Consider the following 23,008-nt stretch of genomic DNA (forward strand, 5'->3'; position numbering starts at 1 on the left):
GATAGAGTGGACGTGGAGAGGATGTTTCCACTGGTAGGAAAAACTAGAACCAGAGAGCACAACCTCAGGCTAAAGGGACAATCCTTTAAAACAGAGATGAGGAGCAATTTCTTCAGCCAGAGAGTGGTGAATCTGTGGAACTCTTTGCCGCAGAAGGCTGTGGAGGCCAGGTCATTGAGTGTCTTTAAGACAGAGATAGATAGGTTCTTGATTAATAAGGGGATCAGGGGTTATGGGGAAAAGACTGGAGAATGGGGATGAGAAAAATATCAGCCATGATTGAATGGTGGAGCAGACTCGATGGGCTGAGTGGCCTCATTCTGCTCCTATGTTTTATGGTGTTATAAGGTACCACACAAAAGGCAAGATGGTGTTGGAGGTAACATGGATTGAGGATTGGCTAACAGGAAGCTGCAAGGGGCGGCACGGTGGCACAGTGGTTAGCACAGCTGCCTCACGGCACTAAGGACCCTGGTTCCATTCCCGGCTTGGGTCACTGTCTGTGCAGAGTCTGCACGTTCTCCCCATGTCTGCGTGGGTTTCCTCCAGGTGCTCCGGTTTCCTCCCACGGTCTGAAAGACGTGCTGGTCAGGATGCATTGGCCGTGCTAAATTCTCCCTCAGTGTACCCGAACAGGTGCCGGAGTGTGGCGACTAGGGGATTTTCACAGTAACTTCATTGCAGTGTTAACGTAAGCCTTCTTGTGACACTAATAAATAAAATTTAAACTTTTAAGGGGGTCTTTCTCAGGTTGGAGGGCAGTAACCAGTGGAGCACCGCAGGGATCAGTGTTGGGTCCACAGCTCTTCACAACAGACACCATGGTGGCAGGATGGTTAGAACTGCCTCCTCACAGCGCCAGGGACCTAGGATCGATTCCCGGTTTGGGTCGCTGTCTGTGCAGAGTCTGCACATTCTCTCCATGTCCACGTGGGTTTCCTCCGGGTGCTCCGGTTTCCTCTTATATGAAACCTTGATTCGGCCACATTTGGGGTATTGCGTGCCGTTCTGGTCGCCACACTACCAGAAGGGCGTGGAAGCTTTGGAGAGAGTGGAAAGAAGGTTCACCAGGATGTTGCCGGGTCTCGAGGGTGTTGACTATGAGGAGAGGCTGAATAAACTGGGATTGTTTTCACTGTAAAGACGGAGGCTGAGGGGAGATAGAGGTCTACAAGATTTTAAGACATAGGGTGGATAGCCAGAGGCTTTTTCCCCAGGGTGGAAATGTCAATTACAAGGAGGCACAGGTTCAAGGTGAGAGGGGGAGAGTTTAAGGGAGATGTGCGGGGGAAGTTTTTCACACAGAGAGTGGTGGGTGCCTGGAACGCGCTGCCAGAGGAGGTGGTGGAAACAGGAACATTAACAACATTTAAGAGGCATCTGGATGGACACATGAATAGGGAGGGAATAGAGGGATACGGACCGAGTAAGGAGAGAAGGGTTTTTTTTAGTTTAGTTAGGGCATCATGATCAGCACAGGCTTGGAGGGCCGAAGGGCCTGCTCCTGTGCTGTACTGTTCTTTGTTCTTTGTTCTCCCACTGTCCGACCTGCTGGTTAGGGTGCATTGGCCGTGCTAAATTCTCCCTCAGTGTACCCCGAACAGGTGCAGGAATTTTCACAGTAACTTCATTGCAGTGTTAATGTAAGCTACTTGTGACACTAATAAATAAACTTTAAAGTTAATATATATTCATGATTTGAAGGCAGTAACAGAGTGTACTGCGGCCAAATGTGCGGATGATACGATGGTGGGAGGGAAGGTAGGTTGCATGGAGGGTATGAATAGTTCATAGAGAAATATTGACAGGGTCAGTGACAGGGCAGAAACTTGGCAAGTGGAATTCAATGTGGGAAAAGATGAGGTTGTTCATTTGGGAAGAATGAAGGAGAAGACAGATCATTATTTAAATAGAGAGAGAATGCAGGAAGCTTTAATACAAAGGGACTTGGGGATCCTTGTTCATGAACCCCAGAAAGCTAGTCATAGAATCCCTACAGTGCAGAAGGAGGCCATTTGGTCCATCAAGTCTGCACTGGCCACAATCCCACCCAGGCCCTATCCCTGTAACCCCATGCATTTACCCTAGCTAGGGGCGGCACGGTAGCACAGTGGTTAGCACTGCTGCTTCACAGCTCCAGGGACCTGAGTTCGATTCCCGGCTTGGGTCACTGTCAGTGTGGAGTTTGCACGTTCCACACAGACAACAGCGCTAGCCACTGTGCCACCGTGCCACCCTATATAGGTACAGAAGTTAATAGGGAAGGCAAATGGATGCTGGCTTTTATTTCAAGGGGGCTGGAGTATAAAAGCACAGGGGTGTTGCGGCAACTGGGTGGCACGGTGGTTGGCACTGCAGCCTCATGGCACCAGGGACCCGGGTTCAAATCCAGCCTCAGGTCACTGTCTGTGCAGAGTCTGCAAGTTCTCCTGTGTCTGCATGGGTTTCCTCCGGGTGCTCCGGTTTCCTCCCACAGTCCAAAGATGTGCGGGTTAGGGTGGATTGGCTATGCTAAATTGCCCCTTAGTGTCAGGGGGACTAGCTAGGGTAAATAGGGATTATCGGGATAGGGCCTGGGTGGGTTTGTGGTCGGTGCAGACTTGATGGACTGAATGGCCTCCTTCTGCACTGTAGGGATCCTATGGAACTGTACAAGGCACGAGTGAGGCGATATTTTGAATACTGTGTACAGTTTTGGTCCACTTATTTAAGGAAGGATATATCAATGGAGGCAGTATGGATGAGGTTTACTGGGATGATCCTGGGTATGGAGGGACTGAGGCTTTACAAGGCTCTGGTCAGACCACATTTAGAATATTGCGAGAAATTCTGGGCCCCGTATCCAAGGAAGGATGTTTTGGCCCTGGAGAGGGTCCAGAGGAGGTTCATGGGGATGATCCCGGAAATGTATGAGGAACGTTTGAGAACTCTGGGTCTCGATGGAGTTTAGAAGGATGAGGGGAGGGTGTTATGAAGGAGGAGGTTGATTTCCTCTCTGAGAACTGACGCTCAACCACTCAAACGGGAGTACCTCCCGATGTGATCTGTTAAACTGCGTGTGAGAAGGGGGATTATCTGAACTTCAGCAACTTTCAGTGGTTAAATCAAAATAACTCCCTGTAAAAGAAATAAGTAGCACTTTATTCTTCTAACTAACAGTGAGCAGGTTAACTAAACTATTAACAAACTAAGTAAAACACTATTGTAATGGAATGCAGTTTAATTACAATTCCCACTTATTAACAAAAAATAGAACTTCTAGTCACTCTCAAAATTTTAACCAGGTTTGTCATCTTCCAGAATCTTCTGTCTTCTTTGCTGATTTATTCTGACTTCACGATCTTCTGTTGCGATTGAGATGAGGCCTTCTTTTAAGACATAAATACAGCTATGAGAGATTCAGCAAGTCTCTCTCTCTCTCTCTGGGAATTAAGCCGTTACTCAGCAGGTGACAGGTGATCTTCTACCGTTTGTGCCCCCGCTCCCGTCTTTTATACCCCTGATGACGTAACAACGTCCCCGCAGTAGGATTGGTTTACAGGTCACCAAAACATCAAATTCAAGTCTGATAGGCTGCTGTTATTCAAAGGCCTAATTTAAACTGATTGGGCAAACTTTAAAACCAACCTGTTGTTTGGGCAGCTCTACTGACTAGCCTCGTGATACAATGTTTCACTCTGTGATCTCCGTGTACTGCAGTTACATCTGCATCTTTTTTAACTCCCTAAGCATAAAAACCTTTTTTTTAAACAAACCCCGCAATTTTACAACTCTTAGCATTTTACAAGTTTTTTAAATAATTTTACCAGCACTAACTTCACAACAGGGGGGGATCTCATTGAAACTTACAGAATACTTAAAGGCCTGGGTAGAGTGGACGCGGGGAAGATGTTTCCATTAGGAGGAGAGACTAGGACTCGAGAGCACAGCCTCAGAGTATCCTCGAATCCATAGAATCCCTACAGTGCAGGAGGAGACCATTCAGCCCATCGAGTCTGCACCAACCACAATCCCAGGCCCTATCCCCATAACCCCACACATTTACCCTGCTAATCCCATGACACCAGGGTCAATTTAGCACGGCCAATCAACCTAACCCGCACATCTTTGGACTGTGGGAGGAAACCGGAGCACCCAGAGGAAACCCACGCAGACACGGGGAGGATGTGCAAACTCCACATAGACAGACACAGAAGAAAACGGCCCTTTGGAAAGTTTAGTTTATTAGTGTCACAAGTAGGCTTACATTAACACTGCAATTAAGTTACTGTGAAAATCCCCCGGTCGCCACACTCCGGTGCCTGTTTTGGTACGCTAAGGGAGAATTTAGCACAGCCAATGCACCCTAACCAGCACGTCTTTCGGACTGTGGAAGGAAACCGGAGCACCCAGAGGAAACCCATGCAGACATGGGAAGAACGTGCAAACTCCACACAGGCAGTGACCCAAGACTGGGATCCAAACCGGGGTCCCTGGCGCTGGGCAGCAGTGCTAACCACTGTGCCACCGTGCCGCCCACATCTGCCTTGATGAGATTTGAACCCATGGAGTTTAAAATACTCAATGGAGTTCAGAAGGATGAGGGGGAATCTCATTGAAACTTACAGAATACTAAAAGGCTTGGATAGAATAGACTTGGGAAAGATGTTTCCATTAGTTGGAGAGACTAAGATCTGAGGATACAGCCTCAGAATAAAGGGTTGACCTTTAGAACCGAGATGAGGAGGAATTTCTTCAGCCAGAAGGTGGTGAATGTGTGGAATTCATTGCCACAGAAGGCTGTGGAGGCCGGGTCATTGAGTGACCTATGGTCCCCTCTGTATTGATTCACCCATTAGAGAAAACTTGGACCTTATTGAATCGTTCTAACATTTTAAACACTTCAGATGGACTGTAATAGCATCAGATTTATTTCTCAAGGGACAGATTTGAAAAGTGAAGCAGTTCTGCTAAACCTGGCCCAACCGCACTTCGAGCACTGTGTACAACTCAGATCATCCTTTCCCTGTTAATAAAAGAAATACAGAAGCATGGTAGAAGGTGCGATAAACAAGATGTACAAGAATTCTACCAGCAATACGGGGTGGTTTAATCTATCGAGAGCGCTTGGATTTGGGTGCCTACCCTCCAGGATTGGCCAAGAATTGAAAACCAATCTCGAGGATACGGCTGTGTGTGCAACCCCGGGAGAGAAATAGTGGCAGGGTTAAGACTAAAAAGAGTCCTTTTTCTTCATTTGAATACTTGCTTTTTAGCCAGTCAATTAACCGCAAGAGTTCCAGTGAATCAAACAAGATCGTTGCACAGCAACGAACCATCCAATTGGGTCACGAAGAGTCCGTCTGCTTTGCGATTGGCCGAGGGAGGGCTATGTGTCATGAGAGTGGTTGGATTGGGTTGACCAATGACCAGGGGTTGGTGGGAGGTGAAGGGGGTAATAGGAGGGAAGGGCAGCCATGTGGCAAAACTGCCAGGATTCCATCCAAGCAGAGTTGGCAATCCTAGGATGAAGAGGTCATGTGTCCCATCTCTTGGAAGGAGGGGACTGAAGGGTGGTCTAAAATTACCGAAGTTTCTGATAGAGTGGACACGGAGAGGATGTTGCATCACTGTGGGGAGGAGCCTCGCTGAAGGCAATGAGTACAAGATAGTCACCAAGAATTCCAATAGGGAGTTTAGAAGGAACTTCTTCACCCAGGTGGGGATGTCCACAGATGTGCAGGTTAGGTGGATTGGCTATGCTAAATTGCCCCTTAGTGTCCAAAGATGTGTAGATAAGGGGGATTAGCGGGGTAAAGATGTGGGATTGAGGGAATAGGGCCTGAGTAAGATGCTCTGTTGGAGAGTCGATGCAGACCCGATGGGCCAAATGGCCTCCTTCTGCACTGTGGGGATTCTGATTCTATGTGGAGTTCGCTACCACAGACAGTTGTTGAATTGAAGATGCATTTAGGGTGAGGTTAGACGTGAGGGAGAAGGGGATAGAGGGTTATGCGATAATTGACATTACTGGGGAAGAATTGCTAGAACACATTGCTATGGCTCTGGAGTCACATGTAGGCCAGACCGGGTAAGGACGGTTGATTTCCTTCCCTAAAGGACATTAGTGAACCAGATGTGTTTTTATGACATTTGACAATGGTTTCATGGTCATCAGTAGACTGTTAACTCCAGATTTCCATTGAATTCAAATCTCACCAGCTGTCGTGGTGGGATTCGAACCCAGGTCCCCCAGACCATTAGCCTGGGGCCTAATCCAGTGACATTACATCATGCCACCATTGCCCTATGTTCTGATATGGACAGTAGAACTGGGGAGGAGACAGCTACACATTCAGATGAGGGCCCACAACAGACGTCAGCAATCTTACCCTGTAAATAACTACCTCCCTATCACACCCTCCAAGCAACACTGGAATTTATCAGCCAGCGTGCAGCAAATTCCCTTTTCCCCCGTGTCTGCTGATTCACTGACAGCCAAGTTTCTCTCTCAACTGGCTTTGTGTCAGCTTACAGTGATGAAGGACATAGCCAACCTTATATCCAGTGAACGTGAATCGCAGGAAGTGTGCAGGGTTTTTAAAAATTAATTTGTGAATCATGTGTGTCGCTGGATGGGCCAGCATTTATTGCCCATCCCTAGTTGCCCTTGAACTGAGCGATTTGCGAGGCCATCGCAGAGGGCAGAGAGTCAACCACATTGCTGTGGCTCTGGAGTCACATGTAGGCCAGACCGGGTAAGGACGGCAGATTTCCTTCCCTAACGGAACATTAGTGAACCAGATGGGTTTTTCCGACAATGGGGTTTTAAGGTCATTCTTAATTCCAGATATTTTTTATTGAATTCAAATTCCACCCTCTGCCGTGGCGGGATTCGAATCCGGGTCCCCAGAGCATGAGCTGAATTTCTGGATTAATAATCTAGCGATAATACCACCGGGCCATCGCCTCCCCAATAGGTGCAGCAGGTAATAAAAAAGGCCAATGGGATGTTGGCATTTATTGCAAAAGGACTGGAGTATAAAAGTAGGGAAGTGTTGTTGTAATTGCATAGGGTGTTGGTGAGACCACATCTGGAGTATTGTGTCCAGTTTTGGTCTCCTTATTTGAGGAAGGATCATAGAATCCCTACAGTACAGAGGGAGGCCATTCGGCCCATCAAGTCTGTATCAACCACAATCCCACCCAGGCCCTATTCCCATAACCCCACATATTTACCCTGCTAATCCCCCTGATACTAGGGTCAATTTAGCAATGGCCAATCCACGTAACCCTGCACATCTTTGGACATGGTGGCATTGGAAGTTCACCAGATTGATTCCGGGGATGAAGGGGTTGTTGTATGAGGAGAGATTAAACAGTTTGGGCTTGTACTCACTGGAGTTCAGAAGGTCGAGAGGGGATCTGATCGAGGGATATAAAATACTAAAAAGGGATTGATACAGTAAATGTAGACCAAATGTTTCCCCTTATGGGGAACCTGGAACAAGAGGTCACAGGTATAGGTTGAGAGGCGGTAGATTTAAAACTGAGATGAGGAGGAACTATTTCTCGCAGAGGGTGGTGAATTTGTGGAACTCGCTGCCCCAGAGCGCGGGGGAGTCTGAATCATTGAATGGTTACAAGAAGGAGATAGATATATTTCTGGTCCAAAAAAAAGGATAAAGGGGATATGGGGAACAGGTGGGGAGGTGGATTTGAGACCAGGGAGAGATCAGTCATGATCTGATTGAATGGCGGAGCAGGCTCGAAGGGCTGAATGGCCTCCTCCTGCCCCTAATTCCTATAACTCAAACAAGGCCTTCACCCAGGGAGGGAAAGCAGTGCAAACCTTTACCATAGGGTGGAATCTGTTCCAGCGACGTTAAAGACTGTATCGTTGAAACATGTGCTGCACAAAGTTACACCCGCCATCTCGATTAAAGTGCAAAAAGGATTAAATCTGTACACTTTTATTTCAGCTTAAACACCAGAGCAGAATTACAAAATAATCACCCGCCACTCCGACCCGAAACCGGATCCATGGCTCCACCTCAAGCTCTCGGAGCTGGAGCTCGCAATATTTACACGGAGCTGGGGCTGGACCGCCACCACAGCCAAGGGACTCAAATCCCAGGAATAGGCAGGAAGAGCGAGGAAAATCAGCCTCATTATCCCACCCACTGCCACAGAGGAAAGCAGCAGGGAAAGAATAATGATGGGGATAATAGAGGCAGGTGCGTTTCTACAGAGCGAGAGAGGGAGGGGAAGAGAGAGAGAAAGAGAGGGAGAGATAGGTCATTGAAGGAGATGGGATTGAGGGATTTGAGGAGGCGGAGGGTAGGTGGGATTGTGACAGGAGTGCTGGTGAGTTTGGGGGGAGGGGGAGGAGGATGATGGGGGGGTGGGGGAGGGTGAGGGAGGTGGAGAGGAGGGGGAGGGGAAGTGGAGGGGAGGGGGAAAGTTCAGTCATTCTACACAAAGGTTTTTTGACATCACGATCTCTCCCATGCCTTCTGACTGACCACACAGTGGCCTCACCTCTATCTCTTCCCCTCCATTTTCCCTGAGCTTTTATCTTTTCCCCTGCCCCTGCGGGAAAGGTCCATAATACCCGGGAGGTGTAAACATCAAAGCCAGCGATACAATTCTAGGGGCAATTGCCTCGAACTGAATCCTTTGACTAAGAGTCGTACGGACGTTCTGAACAGATGCATCATTCGCTCACTGGAACCTTTAAAAAAAAAATCAACTTCTGCTCCTCTTCCGTGGGCCCCATCCAGCCTGGAGGAGCTCACCATTGCTAGGAAACAAGACTATCCAGAATCTTGGCCATTTGACCATGATGATCCCATGTATGACCTCACACAGCATCGCCGCAATGACATGTATAAAGCACGCACGCACACATTTTACAGGGGGGTTCACTGCGTGGATAAAGCCCGTCCCATTGGGTTCCCTGCGCTCGGGGTGGGGGGGGGTGCAGAGTCTGGCAGGTCAAGCCAGTCGGGCCTACTCAACACAGGCCAGACCCCAAGAGGGTGAGACCTGTGCCGGGGGAGGGGGTGGTGCTCCACTCAGTAACGGGAGGTCTCTGCGCGATGGGGAGGGGGAGAGGGGGTATCGCAATAAGTGGCAGGATGGGCATCGCCACTGCCAACCAGGCTCTGCCCTCAACTTCTGCCCAGCCTCCCCACTGAACAATTCCCGAGATGGGTAGTGGGTGCCTGTGTACACAGTCTAATCAATAGTGCATGTGCGTGCGTTGGTTTAGTCTTAAGTTTATTTATTAGTGTCACAAGTAGGCTTACATTAACACTGCAATGAAAGTACTGTGAAAATCCCCAAGTTGCCACACTCCGGCGCCTGTTCGGGTGCACTGAGGGAGAATTTAGCATGGCCAATGCACCCTAACCGGCACGTCTTTCGGACTTTGGGTGGGAACCGGAGCATCCGGAGGAAACCCACGCAGACACGGGGAGAATGTGCAGACTCCACACAGACAGTGACCCAAGTCGGGAATCAAACCCGGGTCTCTGGCGCTGTGAGGCAGCAGTGCTAACCACTGTGCGCGTGTGTGTATGTGCGCATACATATGTGTGCATGTGTGAATGTGCATGCGTTTGTATATGCGTGTCTATGCATATGCATGCATACATGCATGTGTGTATATGTGTATATATATATATATAATATGTGTGTGTATATGCATGTGTATATATATGTGTATATATGCATGTGCGTATATATATGTGTCTGTATGTGTATAGGGCATGTGTGTGAGTGTATGTGGTTTGCCATGAACACAGTGGGTGGAACTTTCCCATCCCACCCGCCACGGGAATTGTACCAGGCAGCAGACCACGCAAAGGTCTGTTGACCTTGGACGGGAAGTTCTGGCCTTGGGGCGAGTGCAGCTGGAAAATCCCACTCAGTTTATTTGTTGACTGTTTGTGGGCGAGGGTTGGGAGATGTTGGGAGTTTTTGATGAGCTGTGCCTCTCCCGTCAGGGGACAGTGCACCCTGCTCTTCCAACAACCCCAAGTTTCACCCTCGGACAGCCAATCCCACGGCGGTCGCCAGCACCGGGTCGAATGCAGTCAGTCACAGGTAAAGAGTCGGGGGCTCCCAGGCGGAGGTTGGCAGCGGCTTGGCACTCCTACCCGAGGGTCACGATGCCTCGTTTCCCCAGTTAGGGCACTGCCCAACACAGCAGAAATTGCGCACCCAGACCTGCTCAGTGGGCAGCACTGGGCTCAGGCGCCCTTTGCCGGGAGTTACCCTGAATCGCAAATGACCGTAGTCTGTGCCCCTCTCCCAACACCAGGCAGTGACCCATTTCCTCCGGATATCGTGGCAATGGGTGAGAAACACTGAGAAGTTTGTGACTGGCATACTGGGCTGAATTTGTGGATCCACACACACCATCTGCATTGGTACCAAGTTGCCACCTGTGCCACCCTGGGCTCTCCTGCTTGCCCTCCCCATTGAACCATAAAAGCACGGTTTGGTTTAACACGAGGAATATCCTGCTTACACCCATCTCCCCCCACGCTCTCCGCCCCTCCCCACCAACACCCTTTCTGGTAGACTTCTTCAATCCCAACTTCCTCAACCCTTCATCCCATCCTTACTCCATCACACCCCTGACCGAACCCCATAATGTTGCCCCCCCCTCCCCCTCCTCTGGGCAGATGGTAGGTTGGTGCCATCTCAGTCAAGCCAATAGTTCCCAGAGCCAGGTGGTTGTCTCGTTCAGTGCCAGGCGCTGTGATGGGGGTGGGAGAGAGTTCACATGTGCCTCTTCATGTGGAGCGCCAGGTGGTCCGACCTGGAGAAAGCCCGCTCGCACAGGTGGCACTGGAAGGGCCGGTGGCCCGTGTGCTTGCGGTAATGGCGGGTCAGTTCATCGGAGCGGGCAAACTTCCAGCTGCAGCCTTCCCAGGTGCACTGATAGGGCTTCTCGCCTGCAATGGGAAAGACGACACAAACTGGGATTACAGAAAGAAACATGCTGCCAAAGTTTTTCATCTCCGACTCATCAGAACAAAACCCAAGAGTGCCAAATTTCAAAAAAAGGGGGGCAACCATTCACACACTACAAGGGGGGACAAAAGTTGCCAATTAGTTGGCAAGACAACATGGAATATGGTGGGAGTTGAGAGTAGGTATCCGATACAGAATATGGTGGGAGTTATACCTGCATGAATCTACAGATATTCATACATATTCACCTCGTCTCTGCAGGCAAAAGGAACGTGCCCAGGCATTCTGATTGGTCGAGGTGTTACCATGGAGAATGCACCAAGGAACCACTGTCCTCCATGCTTTTGTTTCATTCAAAAAAGACGCAATGCCGGGACATGTTCCTTTTGCCTGCAGATGCAAGCTCCAAATGTATGAATATCTGTAGATTCCAGCAGGCATAACTCCCACCATATTCCATGTCGGATATCTGCTCCTAATTCCCATGTCACACCAAATTCCTGCTTTCCATAGTAAGCGGGATATGCCGGTGACAGGGGACAGAATGAAGGAATTGCATTGCTGCAGCACCTTTCACAACCTCGACCAACAATGAATTATTGTTGAAGGAAAAGACGGCAGCCATTTTGTGCACGGCAAGCTCCCACACACAGTAAATGTGATAATGAGCTGGGCACGGCTGCAGTTGGCGGGGGGGGGGGGGGGGGGGGGGTGGGGAGATAAATATCGACTGGGAAGAACTCCAAACGATCTCCTTCTAAATAGCGCACAGGCACACTCTCGCATGCCAGCTGAAGGGACCAATCCCACTCGTGGGCCAACCTGGAATCTCAAATGGGAAACCCACAATCCTCTGAGACAGGGTCACTGCTAACTCCATCACAGCTGGCCAGAGGCGAGGAAAAAGCAACTTTATTCCCCTGGGGACACCTCTCCTCTATAAACCTCCACGACCTGAGGGACACTGTCGAGTTTTGAAGAATCAGATGGATAGATTTTGGATGGATAGTGGGCAAAAAGTGGGTGAAAAACAGGCACGACAGATGAGTTATAATTTAATTGGGTGGCAAAACAGGCTCAAGGGACTGAATGGACTACATTAGCTGTAGCTCAGTTGATTGCTATAAAACATCGGAGGCAGTTCAGAGGAGGTTCGATTCCGGGGATGAAAAGGTTTATTTATTTATTAGTGTCACAAGTAGGCTTACATTAACACTGCAATGAAGTTACTGTGAAAATACCCTAGTCGCCACATTGCGGCGCCTGTTCGGGTACACTGAGGGAGAATTTAGCATGACCAATGCACCCTAACCGGCACGTCTTTCCGACTGTGGGAGCAAACTGGAGGAAACCCACGCAGACACGGGGAGAACGTGCAGACTCCGCACTGACAGTGACCCAAGCCAGGAATCGAACCCGGATCCCTGGCACTGTGAGGCAGCAGTGCCAACCACTGTGCCACAATGCCATCCACATTTTGACGTATGTGGAGCTTTGGAGAGGGTACAGAAAAGATTTACCAGGATGTTGCCTGGTATAGAGGGCATTGGCTATGAGGAGAGGTTGGAGAAACTTGGTTTGTTCTCACTGGGACGATGGAGGTTGAGGGACGACCTGATAGAAGTCTATAAGATTATGAGGGGCATGGACAGAGTGGATAGTCAGAAGCTTTTTCCCGGGTGGAAGAGGGGGGAAAGAGAGGTTTAAGGTGCGAGGGGCAAGGTTTAAAAGGAGATGGACGAGGCAGGTTTTTTTACTCAGGGGGTGCCTGGAACTGGCTGCCGGGGGAGGTAGCGGAAGAGATACGATAGTGAGTTTTAAGGGGCGTCTAAATACATGAATAGGATGGGAATAGAGGGATGTGGTCCCCAGAAGGGTAGGGGGTTTTAGTCCAGTCGGGCAGCATGGTCGGTGCAGGCTTGAAGGGCCGAAGGGCCTGTTCCTGTGCTGGAATTTTCTTTGTATTCAACAGTTTGGGCTCGTACTCACTGGAGTTTAGAAGGATGGGGGCGGGGGGGGGGTATTGGATCGAGGTACATAAAATACTCAAAAGGGATTGGTAAAGTAAATGTAGATCAAATGTTTCCCCTTGTGGGGCAACCTCGAACAAGAGGTCACAGGTATAGGTTGAGAGGCGGTAGATTTAAAACAGAGATGAGGAGGAACTACTTCTCGCAGAGGGTGGTGAATTTGTGGAACTCGCTGCCCCCCATAGCGCGGGGGAGTCTGAATCGTTGAATGGGTTCAAGAAGGAGATAGATATATTTCTAGATTTAAAAAAAGGATAAAGGGGATATGAGGAACAGGTGGGGAGGTGGGTTTGAGACCAGGGAGAGATCAGCCATGATCTGATTGAATAACGGAGCAGCTCGAAGGGCTGAATGGCCTCCTTCTGCCCCCAATTCCTGTGTTTGTATGTTGATATCTTGGGCCAATATATATCCTTTAGCTAACATCACTATTTATTAGTGTCACAAATAGGTTGACATTAACACTGCAATGAAGTTACTGTGAAAATCCCCTAGTCGCCACACTCCGGTGCCTGTTCGGGTACACTGAGGGAGAATTTAGCATGTGCACCCTAACCTGCACGTCTTTGGACTGTGGGAGGAAACCGGAGCACCCGGAGGAAACCCACGCAGACACGGGGAGAATGTGCAGACTCCACACAGACAGTGACCCAAGCCGGGAATCGAACCCGGGTCCCTGGCGCTGTGAGGCAGCAGTGCTAACCCACTGTGCCACCGTTCCGTCTGCCAAGCATGAATAAAAGAATTATAGAATCCCTACAGTGCAGAAGGAGGCCATTCGGCCCATCGAGTCTGCACCGACCACAATCCCATCCAGTCCCTATCCCCGTAACCCCATGCATTTACCCTCACTAGTCCCCCTGACGCTAAGGGGCAATTTAGCATGGCCAGTCCACCTAACCCACACATCTTTGGATGGTGGGAGAAACCGGAGCACCCGGAGGAAACCCACGCAGACACGGGGAGAATGTGCAATCAGACAGTGACCCGAGCCGGGAATTGAACCTGGATCCCTTTTGAGTTTGGAATGTGCTGGAGGTGATTTGACAACATTGCCCCATTAATAATGAATCTACCAGGAAACAAACCGATCTTGTCAACCAATTTCCTTGTGTGGGAGGTGAACACGTTTCATACAGTCGCTACAACTTTCTACACAGCAACATGGGCTGTTTCGGAAAGGTTGGTCATGCGAGAGAATCCTGCCTTTGATAGCACCGAGCTCAACAAACTGGGCACTCTGCCAACGTCGTTACCTGTGTGGGTACGGTGATGGGCCTTTAAGTGCGAGCTCTTGGTGTAAACCTTGCCACAGCCTGGGTAGTCGCAGGTGTGGGTGGTGACCCGTTTCCGCACCCAGGTCTTCCGGCTCCGTTTGAGCTTGGCCTCCTCTGGCGCGGCGGCGGGTGGTACGTGTGCCAAGAGGGAGGGAGGAGGAGGGAGGGCTGAGCCCTGGGCCGCCTTGAGGTTGGACATGTAGAAGTGGATCTGCCCCTGATACTGGTGGGGGGGCTGGTGCGGGTAGTAGGAGGGGTACCGGGACAGGACGTGGTAGCCCAGGGGCGCCTGCTGTTGGAGGTGGTGGTATCGATAGTTCTGGGGAATCTGGAACTGATTCATCGACTGGGACCTCGGGCCCTCCAGGGCTGGATCCACCTGCGAGTAGAACTGTCGGCCCAGGGGGACTGGCGCAGGGCTCGTTGGCATCAAAGCGGGCTTCTCGTCCACCAGCGGATTGGCAGAGGGGGGAGCGGAGGTCATCATGGCCTGCTTCGGGAAGCCATGCCCCCCGCCGCTTCCCGTTGGAATGTGCGAGTGGTCCATCAACTTCTCCAGGCCTGGGACACCATGATCCGCCGTCCCTAAATTGGTGTAGGTTTTGCTCTGAGGGTCAACGCAATTGGTCTGACTGCCCAGTTGACTGGTCTGGACGTCAGAAGCCAACAGTTCAGCTACGAGGCTGGTCCGCGGGGTGTCGGAGCCATTCCAGTCCATGACCTGCTGGTTCTCCTTCTTCACCTTGGCGCCGCAGTTCCCTGTCCCATCTGCCAGCGGGTAGCCGGTGGGCGCGGGCGGGCTGCCATTGGCCTCCCCGTTGGAAAGGTCCGACAGAAAGAGGTCCAGATCCAGGTACGAACCAAAGTCGTCATCTTCACGTTTGATCTGATCGGGAGTGAGGATGGGGGTCGTGATCACCTCGCTGGAGTCCTTGCCAATCACGGGGTTGACCTTCACGGAGCTGCCATCCACTTCCCACCACTGCAAAACAAAACCAAGAATCAGTCGCCGTGTTTAAGCCCGATTATGGAGCAGGATTCCTCCCCATACACCCCGCCCTGCGGGCACGCCACTGGCCGGACGCGAGGTCTTCCGCTCCCGCCATTGTCCCCAACGGGTTTTCCCATCGTTTGCAGCCTCCACCATCGGTGACCCCATGGCGGGAGGTCACTGTCGGCAGAATAGGAAGATCCGGCCCTTGGGAGCGGCCAGAAAATTCCAGCCATGGTTTTTCTCCAATTTTCCCCAACTTGTAAAGTCCACCTGGGGTTAAGGAAATGATGCTCCATCTCGGGATAGACCCCCAACCCCACCTCCATCCCCACCCACACCTCCACTCCCTGTGACACCCCCATGCCCAGCAACACCCCCACCCCGGGCAACAAGGATACCTATGCCAGACTCCTATTTATTGACTGTAGCTCAGCCTCTAACACCATTATTCCTACGAATGGGTTAGGGAATCTGGTGAACTGGTGCGGCAACAATAATCTCTCCCTCAATGTCAACAAAACGAAGGAGATTGTCATCGACTTCAGGAAGCGTAAAGGAGAACATGCCCCTGTCTACATCAACAGGGACGAAGTAGAAAGGGTCAAGAGCTTCAAGTTTTTAGGTGTCCAGATCACCAACAACCTGTCCTGGTCCCCCCATGCCAACACTATAGTTAAGAAAGCCCACCCAACACCTCTACTTTCTCAGAAGACTGAGGAAATTTGGCATGTCAGCTACAACTCTCACCAACTTTTACAGATGCACCACAGAAAAGCATTCTTTCAGGTTGTATCACAGCTTGGTATGGCTCCTGCTCTGCCCAAGGCCGCAAGGAACTACAAAAGGTCGTGAATGTAGCCCAATCCATCACGCAAACCAGCCTCCCATCCATTGACTCTGTCTACACTTCCCGCTGCCTCAGCAAAGAAGCCAGCATAATTAAGGACCTCATGCACCCCGGACATTCCCTCTTCCACCTTCTTCCGTCAGGAAAAAGATATCAAAGTCTGAGGTCACGTACCAAGCGACTCAAGAACAGCTTCTTCCTTGCTGCTGTCAGACTTTTGAATGGACTTACCTTGCATTAAGTTGATCTTTCTCTACACCCTAGCTATGACTGTAACACTACATTCTGCACTCTCTCATTTCCTTCTCTATGAACGGTATGCTTTGTCTGTATAGCGCGCAAGAAACAATATTTTTCACTGTATGTTAATACATGTGACAATAATAAATCAAATCAAATCAGAAAGAAACTAATCTCTGAACTCCATGGCCTCCTTCCCGCTGACCGGATCCTGAACTTCCTAACCCACAGACCGCAATCAGTAAGGAGAGGCAACAACACCTCCTCCATGGTCGTCCTCAACACTGGTGCTCCACAAGGCTGTGTTCTCAGCCCCTTACTATATTCCTTATACACCTATAACTATTTGGCCATATTTCCCTCCAACTTCATTTTCAAGTTTGCTGATGACACCACAGACCTCAAACAATGATGAGACAGAGTACAGGAAAGCGAGAGAGAATCTGGTAAAATGTTGCAACAACAATAATCTCTCCCTCAAAATCAGTAAAACAAAGGAGATAGTCATCGACTTCAGGAAGCATAGTGGAGAACATGTCCTGTCTACATCAACGGGGGTGAAGTGGAAATGGTCGAAAGCTTCAAATATCTAGGTGTCCAGATCATCAACAACCTGTCCTAGTCCCTCCACACCGATGCTACAGTTAAGAAAGCCCACCAACGCCTCTATGCTCTTAAGAGGCTAAGGAAATTCGACATTTCCGCTACGACTCTCACAAATTTTTACAGATGCACCATAGGAAGCATCCTTTCTGGTTGTATCACAGCTTGGTATGGCTCCTGCTCTGCCCAAGACTGCAAGAAACTACAAACGATCGTGAACAAAACCTAGTCCATCACTCAAACCAGCCTCCCATCCATTGACTTGTCTACACTTGCCACCACCTTGGAAAAACAGCCAGCAGAATCAAGGACCCTGGACATTCTCTCTTCCACCTTCTTCCGTCAGGAAAAAGATACAAAAGTCTGAGGTCACATATCAACTGACTCAAGAACAGCTTCTTCCCTGCTGCCATAAGGCAGACTCAATGAGTGGGCAAGAAATGGATGGAGTTTAATGTGGAAAAAATGTGAGGTTATCCACTTTGGTAGGGGGAATAGAGCAATTCTTAAATAGAGAATAGAAAGTTTAGATGCACAAAGGGAATCCTCGTCAATAAGTCACTGAAGACTAACATGCAGGTGCAGCACGGGGTTAGATACAAAGTAAAGCTCCCTCTACACTGTCCCCATCAAACACTCCCAGGACAGGTACAGCATGGGGTTAGATACAGAGTAAAGCTCCCTCTACACTGTCCCCATCAAACACTCCCAGGACAGGTACAGCACGGGGTTAGATGCAGAGTAAAGCTCCCTCTACACTGTCCCCCATCAAACACTCCCAGGACAGGTACAGCACCGGGTTAGATACAGAGTAAAGCTATTGGGAAGGCTAATGGAATGTTAGCCTTTATCACAAGAGGATTTGGGTACAGGAGTAGTGAGGTCTTGCTTCAATTGTACAGAAGCTTGGTTAGACTGCAGCTAGAGTACTGTGTGCAGTTTTAGTCCCTCACCACAGAAAATAAATTATTGCCAGAGAGGGAATGCAAGGAAGGTTTGCCAGACCTATTCTGGGGATGATGGGACTGTTTTCTGAAGGGAGATTGGGCTAACTGAGCCTGTACTCTTGAGAATTTGGAGGAATGACAGGTGATCTCATTAAACCCTCCAAAATACTTAAAGGAATGGACCAAAAGATGTAGGAGCAAATGTAGGCCATTCAGCCCATCAAATCTGCTCTGCCATTCAATAAGATCATGACTGACCCAACATGGCAATTCTCAACTCCACTTTCCTGCCTTATCCCCATGATAGATGCAGGTAAGATGTTTCCCTTGGTTGGGGGAGGTCTAGAACCAGGGAATACAATTTCAAAATAAGGGGGGGGGCCACTTAGAACCGAGATAAGGAAACATTTCTTTACTCTCTGTGGGTTTCCTCTGGATACACCGGTTTCCTCCCACACTCCAAAGATGTGCAGGTTAGGTGGATTGGTCATGATAAATTGTCCCTTGGTGTCTATCCAATAATGTGCAGGTTGGGTGGATTGGCCATGGTAAATTGCCCCTTAGTGTCAGGGGGATTAGCAGGTTAAACAGATGGGGTAACAGGAATGGGGTCTTGATGTGGTTGTTGTTGGTGCAGACTCGATGGGCTGAATGGCCTCCTTCTGCACTGTAGGGATTGCATGATTTTACTCAGGAGGATTGTGAATCTTTGGAATTCTTTACCCCAGAGACTGTAGAAGCTCAGTCATCGAGTATGCTTAAAGCAGAGATTGACAGATTATTCAATACCAGTGTCATAAAGGGATATGGGAGATAGTGTGGGGAAAATGACATTAAGATGGATGATTAGCCATGATAGTATTGAATGGCAGAGCAGGCTCAATGGGCTGAATGGCCTACTCCTGCCCCTATGTTCTCCTCCCTAAAGCAGCACCCATTACTGAGCTAACAGAATCAGAATTATTGAGAGTCACACGAAATCCAGGTTCGATTCCTATCTCCCATTTTGCAAAGCTTTGTTCCTGGTTATAAATTATGAATAGCTCAAGCAGATTTCCTGTTCCATTCGCTCGCACAGACCTGAACTGGCCTTTTATAATCCCTACGTATTCAAATACAGTCAACTAAAGCTAACAGACTCCGGTGGTCACAGCAGAGCTGCCAATCTCTCGGCAGCGAGGTACCCAGCTGTTCACAGAGGGCAGTGCCCTGTACCCGTAGGCAAGAGTAATAGTGACTGGCTACGTGGGTCCCACAGGGCAGTGCAGTGATATCTGTCTCGTCAGCTACTCTCCTCTCCCTCCCTCTCGCCCAATTTACAGAGGTTAGCACTGCTGCCTCACAGCGCCAGGGAGCCGGCTTCGATTCCCGGCTTGGGTCACCGTCTGTGTGGAGTCTGCACGTTCTCCCCGTGTCTGCGTGGGTTTCCTCCGGGTGCTCCGGTTTCCTCCCACAGTCTGAAAGACGTGCTGGTTAGATGCATTGGCTGTGCTAAATTCTCCCTCAGTGTACCTGAACAAGCGCCGGAGTATGGCGACTAGGGCATTTTCACTGTAACTTCATTGCAGTGTTAATGTAAGCCTACTTGTGACACTAATAAATAAGCATTAAAAAAAACTTTTTCAAAAATTTCGTCAGCTTGTATCATCTTGCTTCCTCTTAACCTGGGTCAGGTGTTTGTAGGTCCAGGTCCCACTTTAGTCACTGAGCACAAAACCCAGGCTGACCAAGGGAGTGCTGCATTGTTGGAGGTGCCGCCTTTCAGATCAGGTGTTACAATTGAGGCCGCCCCCCCCGCCCCCAGTCCCATTTCAAAAGAGGAGCTGGGGGGAACTCCCTCGTGTCCTGACCAGTATTTGTCCCTCAAATTAACATCACAAAAAACAAATTCATCTGGCTGCCATCGTGTTGATGGCTTGGGATCTTGCTGTGCACAAAGGCAGCACAGTGGTTAGCACTGCTGCCTCACAGCGTCAGGGACCCGGGTTCAATTCCGGCCTCGGGTCACTGCCTGTGTGGAGTCTGCACGTTCTCCCCATGCCTGCGTGGGTTTCCTCCAGGTGCTCCGATTTCCTCTCACATTCCAAAGAGGTGTTGGTTGGGTTGGATTGGCCGTGCTAAATTGCCCCTTTGTGTCCAAAGATGCCCCCCCCCCCCCCGCCTCCTTCCCTCCCCACTGATGACCATGAAACCATTTTTAATTGTCAGAAAAACCCATCTGGTTCCTTTAGGGAAGGAAATCTCCCATCTTACCCGGTCTGGCCTACATGTGACTCCAGAGCCACAGCAATGTGGTTGACTCTCAACTGCCCTCAGGTAACTAGGGATGGGCAATAAATGCTGACCAGCCAGCGATGCCCATGTCCCACGAATGAATTTTTAAAAAATGTTGGTCTCAGCACCACAACAATGGGTGGACTGCTCCTCCCTCTTGTGGTTTGAATGTGGGATCTTGCTGTGCGTTGCCACAACCTCGACGGTCACCCACCAGCCGGGATGCACTCCGACATGTTTAAGAAACACAAGTCCTTCCTTTAGCCGTCTCTGAGGCCATTTAAACTCCCAATCTTGGTACGGTTCCTCGCTTTGAGTGGGAAGGTGTCGCTTACACGACCACAGGGCGGCCATTATACTCTGGAGAGCTTTGCTCAGCAAACCCCCTCCTCCCCCCCGTACCCCCACCCACCGGCTTGGAAATGAACAATCAACATTGCCTAATTAGCCAATAAAATGGAGAAGTATCTGTTTATTCTACAGGGTTGCTATTGTGCAAGTCTCTTGGCGCAAGTTCAAAGCTGAGAGGGAGGCTTCAGGTGTGTCGCCCTGTCAGCAATTCCGAACCTTGTTCAGACTTGTCCCAGGATCATACACGCATTTTGCATCTTGGTTCCATCAGGGAGGTTGGGCTTTCAACCAATGTGGATGAGGAAGTGATGCCCCAGGCGAGGATTAGCCGTGCGTGCAGGCAGGCGGAGAATTTGGTTCGCTGAATATTTGCAAAGGCCTTGGCCAGAGGCTGATTCAAACCAGTTTGACTGATGGGAGACGGAGAAGACCCTCAGCCCAGCCTCCCCTCGACTCAAGGGGGCAAAATCAGTAGCCCCTGGCTCAGCAGGAGCTGCCGCCCAAGTCAAAGGTCAAGGGTTAAAACTCCACCTTCATCAGGGGCAATGTTCCGAAAGCTCGTGCTACCAAACAAACCTGTTGGGCTTTAACCTGGTGTTGTTAAACTTCTCACTATGTTCACCCCAGTCCAACGCCGGCATCTCCACATCATAATTAATGTTAGCCAATGACATTTAACCAACATGTTAGTCAGTGGTGTTTAACTAATATTAGTTAGTCAATGCTGTTTAGTTACCATGTTCATCAATGGTGTTTAATTAGCATGTTAGTTAATGGTGTCTAACTGATCAGTTATGGTTATTTGTTAGTGTCACAAGTAGGCTCACATTAACACTGCAATGAAGTTATTGTGAAAATCCCCTGGTCGCCACACTCCGGCACCTGTTCGGGTACACAGGTGGGAGGGAGGGAGAATTTAGCACAGCCGATGCACCCTAACCAGCACATCTTTCAGACTGTGGGAGGAAACTGGAGCACCCGGAGGAAACTCACACAGACACGGGGAGAATGTGCAGACTCCGCACAGACAGTGACCCAAGGCTGGGAATCGAACCCTAGTCCCTGCTACTGTGAGGCAGCAGCGCTAACCAGTGTTCCGTCATGCCGCCCAGGTGTACGTCACACTGTTCTGTGTGCTGTAGGATGGAGGTATTGGAGAACAAGGGGATATCGGTGAATTACACTGTGATCTGGACTCATGCCTCTTCAAGCATGGAGTTATTGTCAATGATGACTCAAACTACCCAAGAACAGTAAGTAGTCTCACAACACCAGGTTAAAGTCCAACAGGTTTATTTGGTCGCACGAGCTTTCGGAGCGCTGCTCCTTCATCAGGTGAGGGAGCAGCGCTCCGAAAGCTCGTGCGACCAAATAAACCTGTTGGACTTTAACCTGGTGTTGTGAGACTTCTTACTGTGCCCACCCCAGTCCAACTCCGGCAACTCCACATCATGACTGCCCAAGAACAGGTTAGACAGCATTGTATTCATATACTGGCAGCTTCATAATGCATGGTGTTTGCTAACACTCATTTAGAAACAGGATGTAGAAGAGACATTATTTGCACTCAGGACTTGCAATCTGACTCCAGCACTATCTCGTAATCCATTTATATCAGAGGTTCCCGCACCACCCTGCAGGTCCGTCTGGATCCACAGATTGGCCACACCACTCAACATGCAGAGGAAAGAAAATTAAAACCCACGCAGACACGAGAACTGTGCAAACTCCGCAGAGTCAGTGAACCAAGCCCGGGAATCGAACCCGGGTCCCTGGCGCTGTGAGGCAGCAGTGCTAACCACTGTGCTACCCAGACAAAACATTGGAAATGTGAAAATAAAACCAGCGGCAGCTGGAGATATTCAGCAAGTTGGACAGCATCATGAGTGAGCCTGAGTGGGTAACACTTGAAGGGGAGGCGATGGCCTAGTGGTATTATCGCTAGACTATTAATCCAGAAACTCAGCTAATGTTCTGGGGACCTGGGTTCGAATCCCGCCACGGCAGAGGGTGGAATTTGAATTCAATAAAAAAATATCTGGAATTAAGAATCTACTGATGACCATGTAACCCTTGTCGGAAAAACCCATCTGGTTCCCTTTAGGGAAGGAAATCTGCCATCCTTACCCGGTCTGGCCTACAAGTGACTCCAGAGCCACAGCAATGTGGTTGACTCTCAACTGCCCTCTGAAATGGCAGAGCAGGCCACTTAGTTCAAGGGCAACTAGGGATGGGCAATAAATGTTGGCCCAGCCAGCGATGCCCATGACTCATGAACGAATAAAAAGAAATCAGTCAGGGGATCACAAATCTACTCTCACCCATGGCCCACGGCACAGGCTGGAAGGACCATAGGGCCTGTTCCTGTGCTATTGATGCAGTGCATTACTGAGTGAATGCTGCACTGTCAGAGATGCCATTTATTTCCTCTTTATTTTTCCACGGGATGTGGGCATCGCTGGCAAAGCTGGCACCAATTG

At 49.7% G+C, this 23,008-nt stretch overlaps 2 protein-coding genes across 4 annotated transcripts in view; one reads left to right on the plus strand and one right to left on the minus strand.

Moving 5' to 3' along the window:
* Window positions 1-23,008, plus strand: part of cc2d1a (coiled-coil and C2 domain containing 1A) — a 493,461-nt gene that overhangs the window by 375,884 nt on the left and 94,569 nt on the right. The gene's annotated exons all lie outside the window — the stretch shown is intronic.
* The window catches only part of LOC144507688 (Krueppel-like factor 1), a 43,142-nt gene continuing 23,254 nt past the window's right edge, over window positions 3,121-23,008 (minus strand). The window contains exons 2-4 of one of the 3 annotated variants that reach the window (XR_013500124.1): window positions 14,252-15,254; window positions 6,238-10,946; window positions 3,121-6,201 (exon numbers count right to left, since the gene is read on the minus strand). Coding sequence is in view for 1 of the 3 variants with exons in the window: in XM_078234879.1 (XP_078091005.1) it covers window positions 10,771-10,946; window positions 14,252-15,254 (1,179 nt within the window). In the remaining 2 variants the exon portion in view is untranslated. Of the gene's footprint in view, window positions 10,947-14,251; window positions 15,255-23,008 lie in introns of all 3 variants that reach the window. The other 2 variants (XR_013500125.1, XM_078234879.1) reach the window with 2 other exon arrangements.

This window comes from Mustelus asterias, chromosome 19 (genome assembly GCF_964213995.1).
Source record: "Mustelus asterias chromosome 19, sMusAst1.hap1.1, whole genome shotgun sequence".
Classification (NCBI taxonomy): domain Eukaryota; kingdom Metazoa; phylum Chordata; class Chondrichthyes; order Carcharhiniformes; family Triakidae; genus Mustelus; species Mustelus asterias.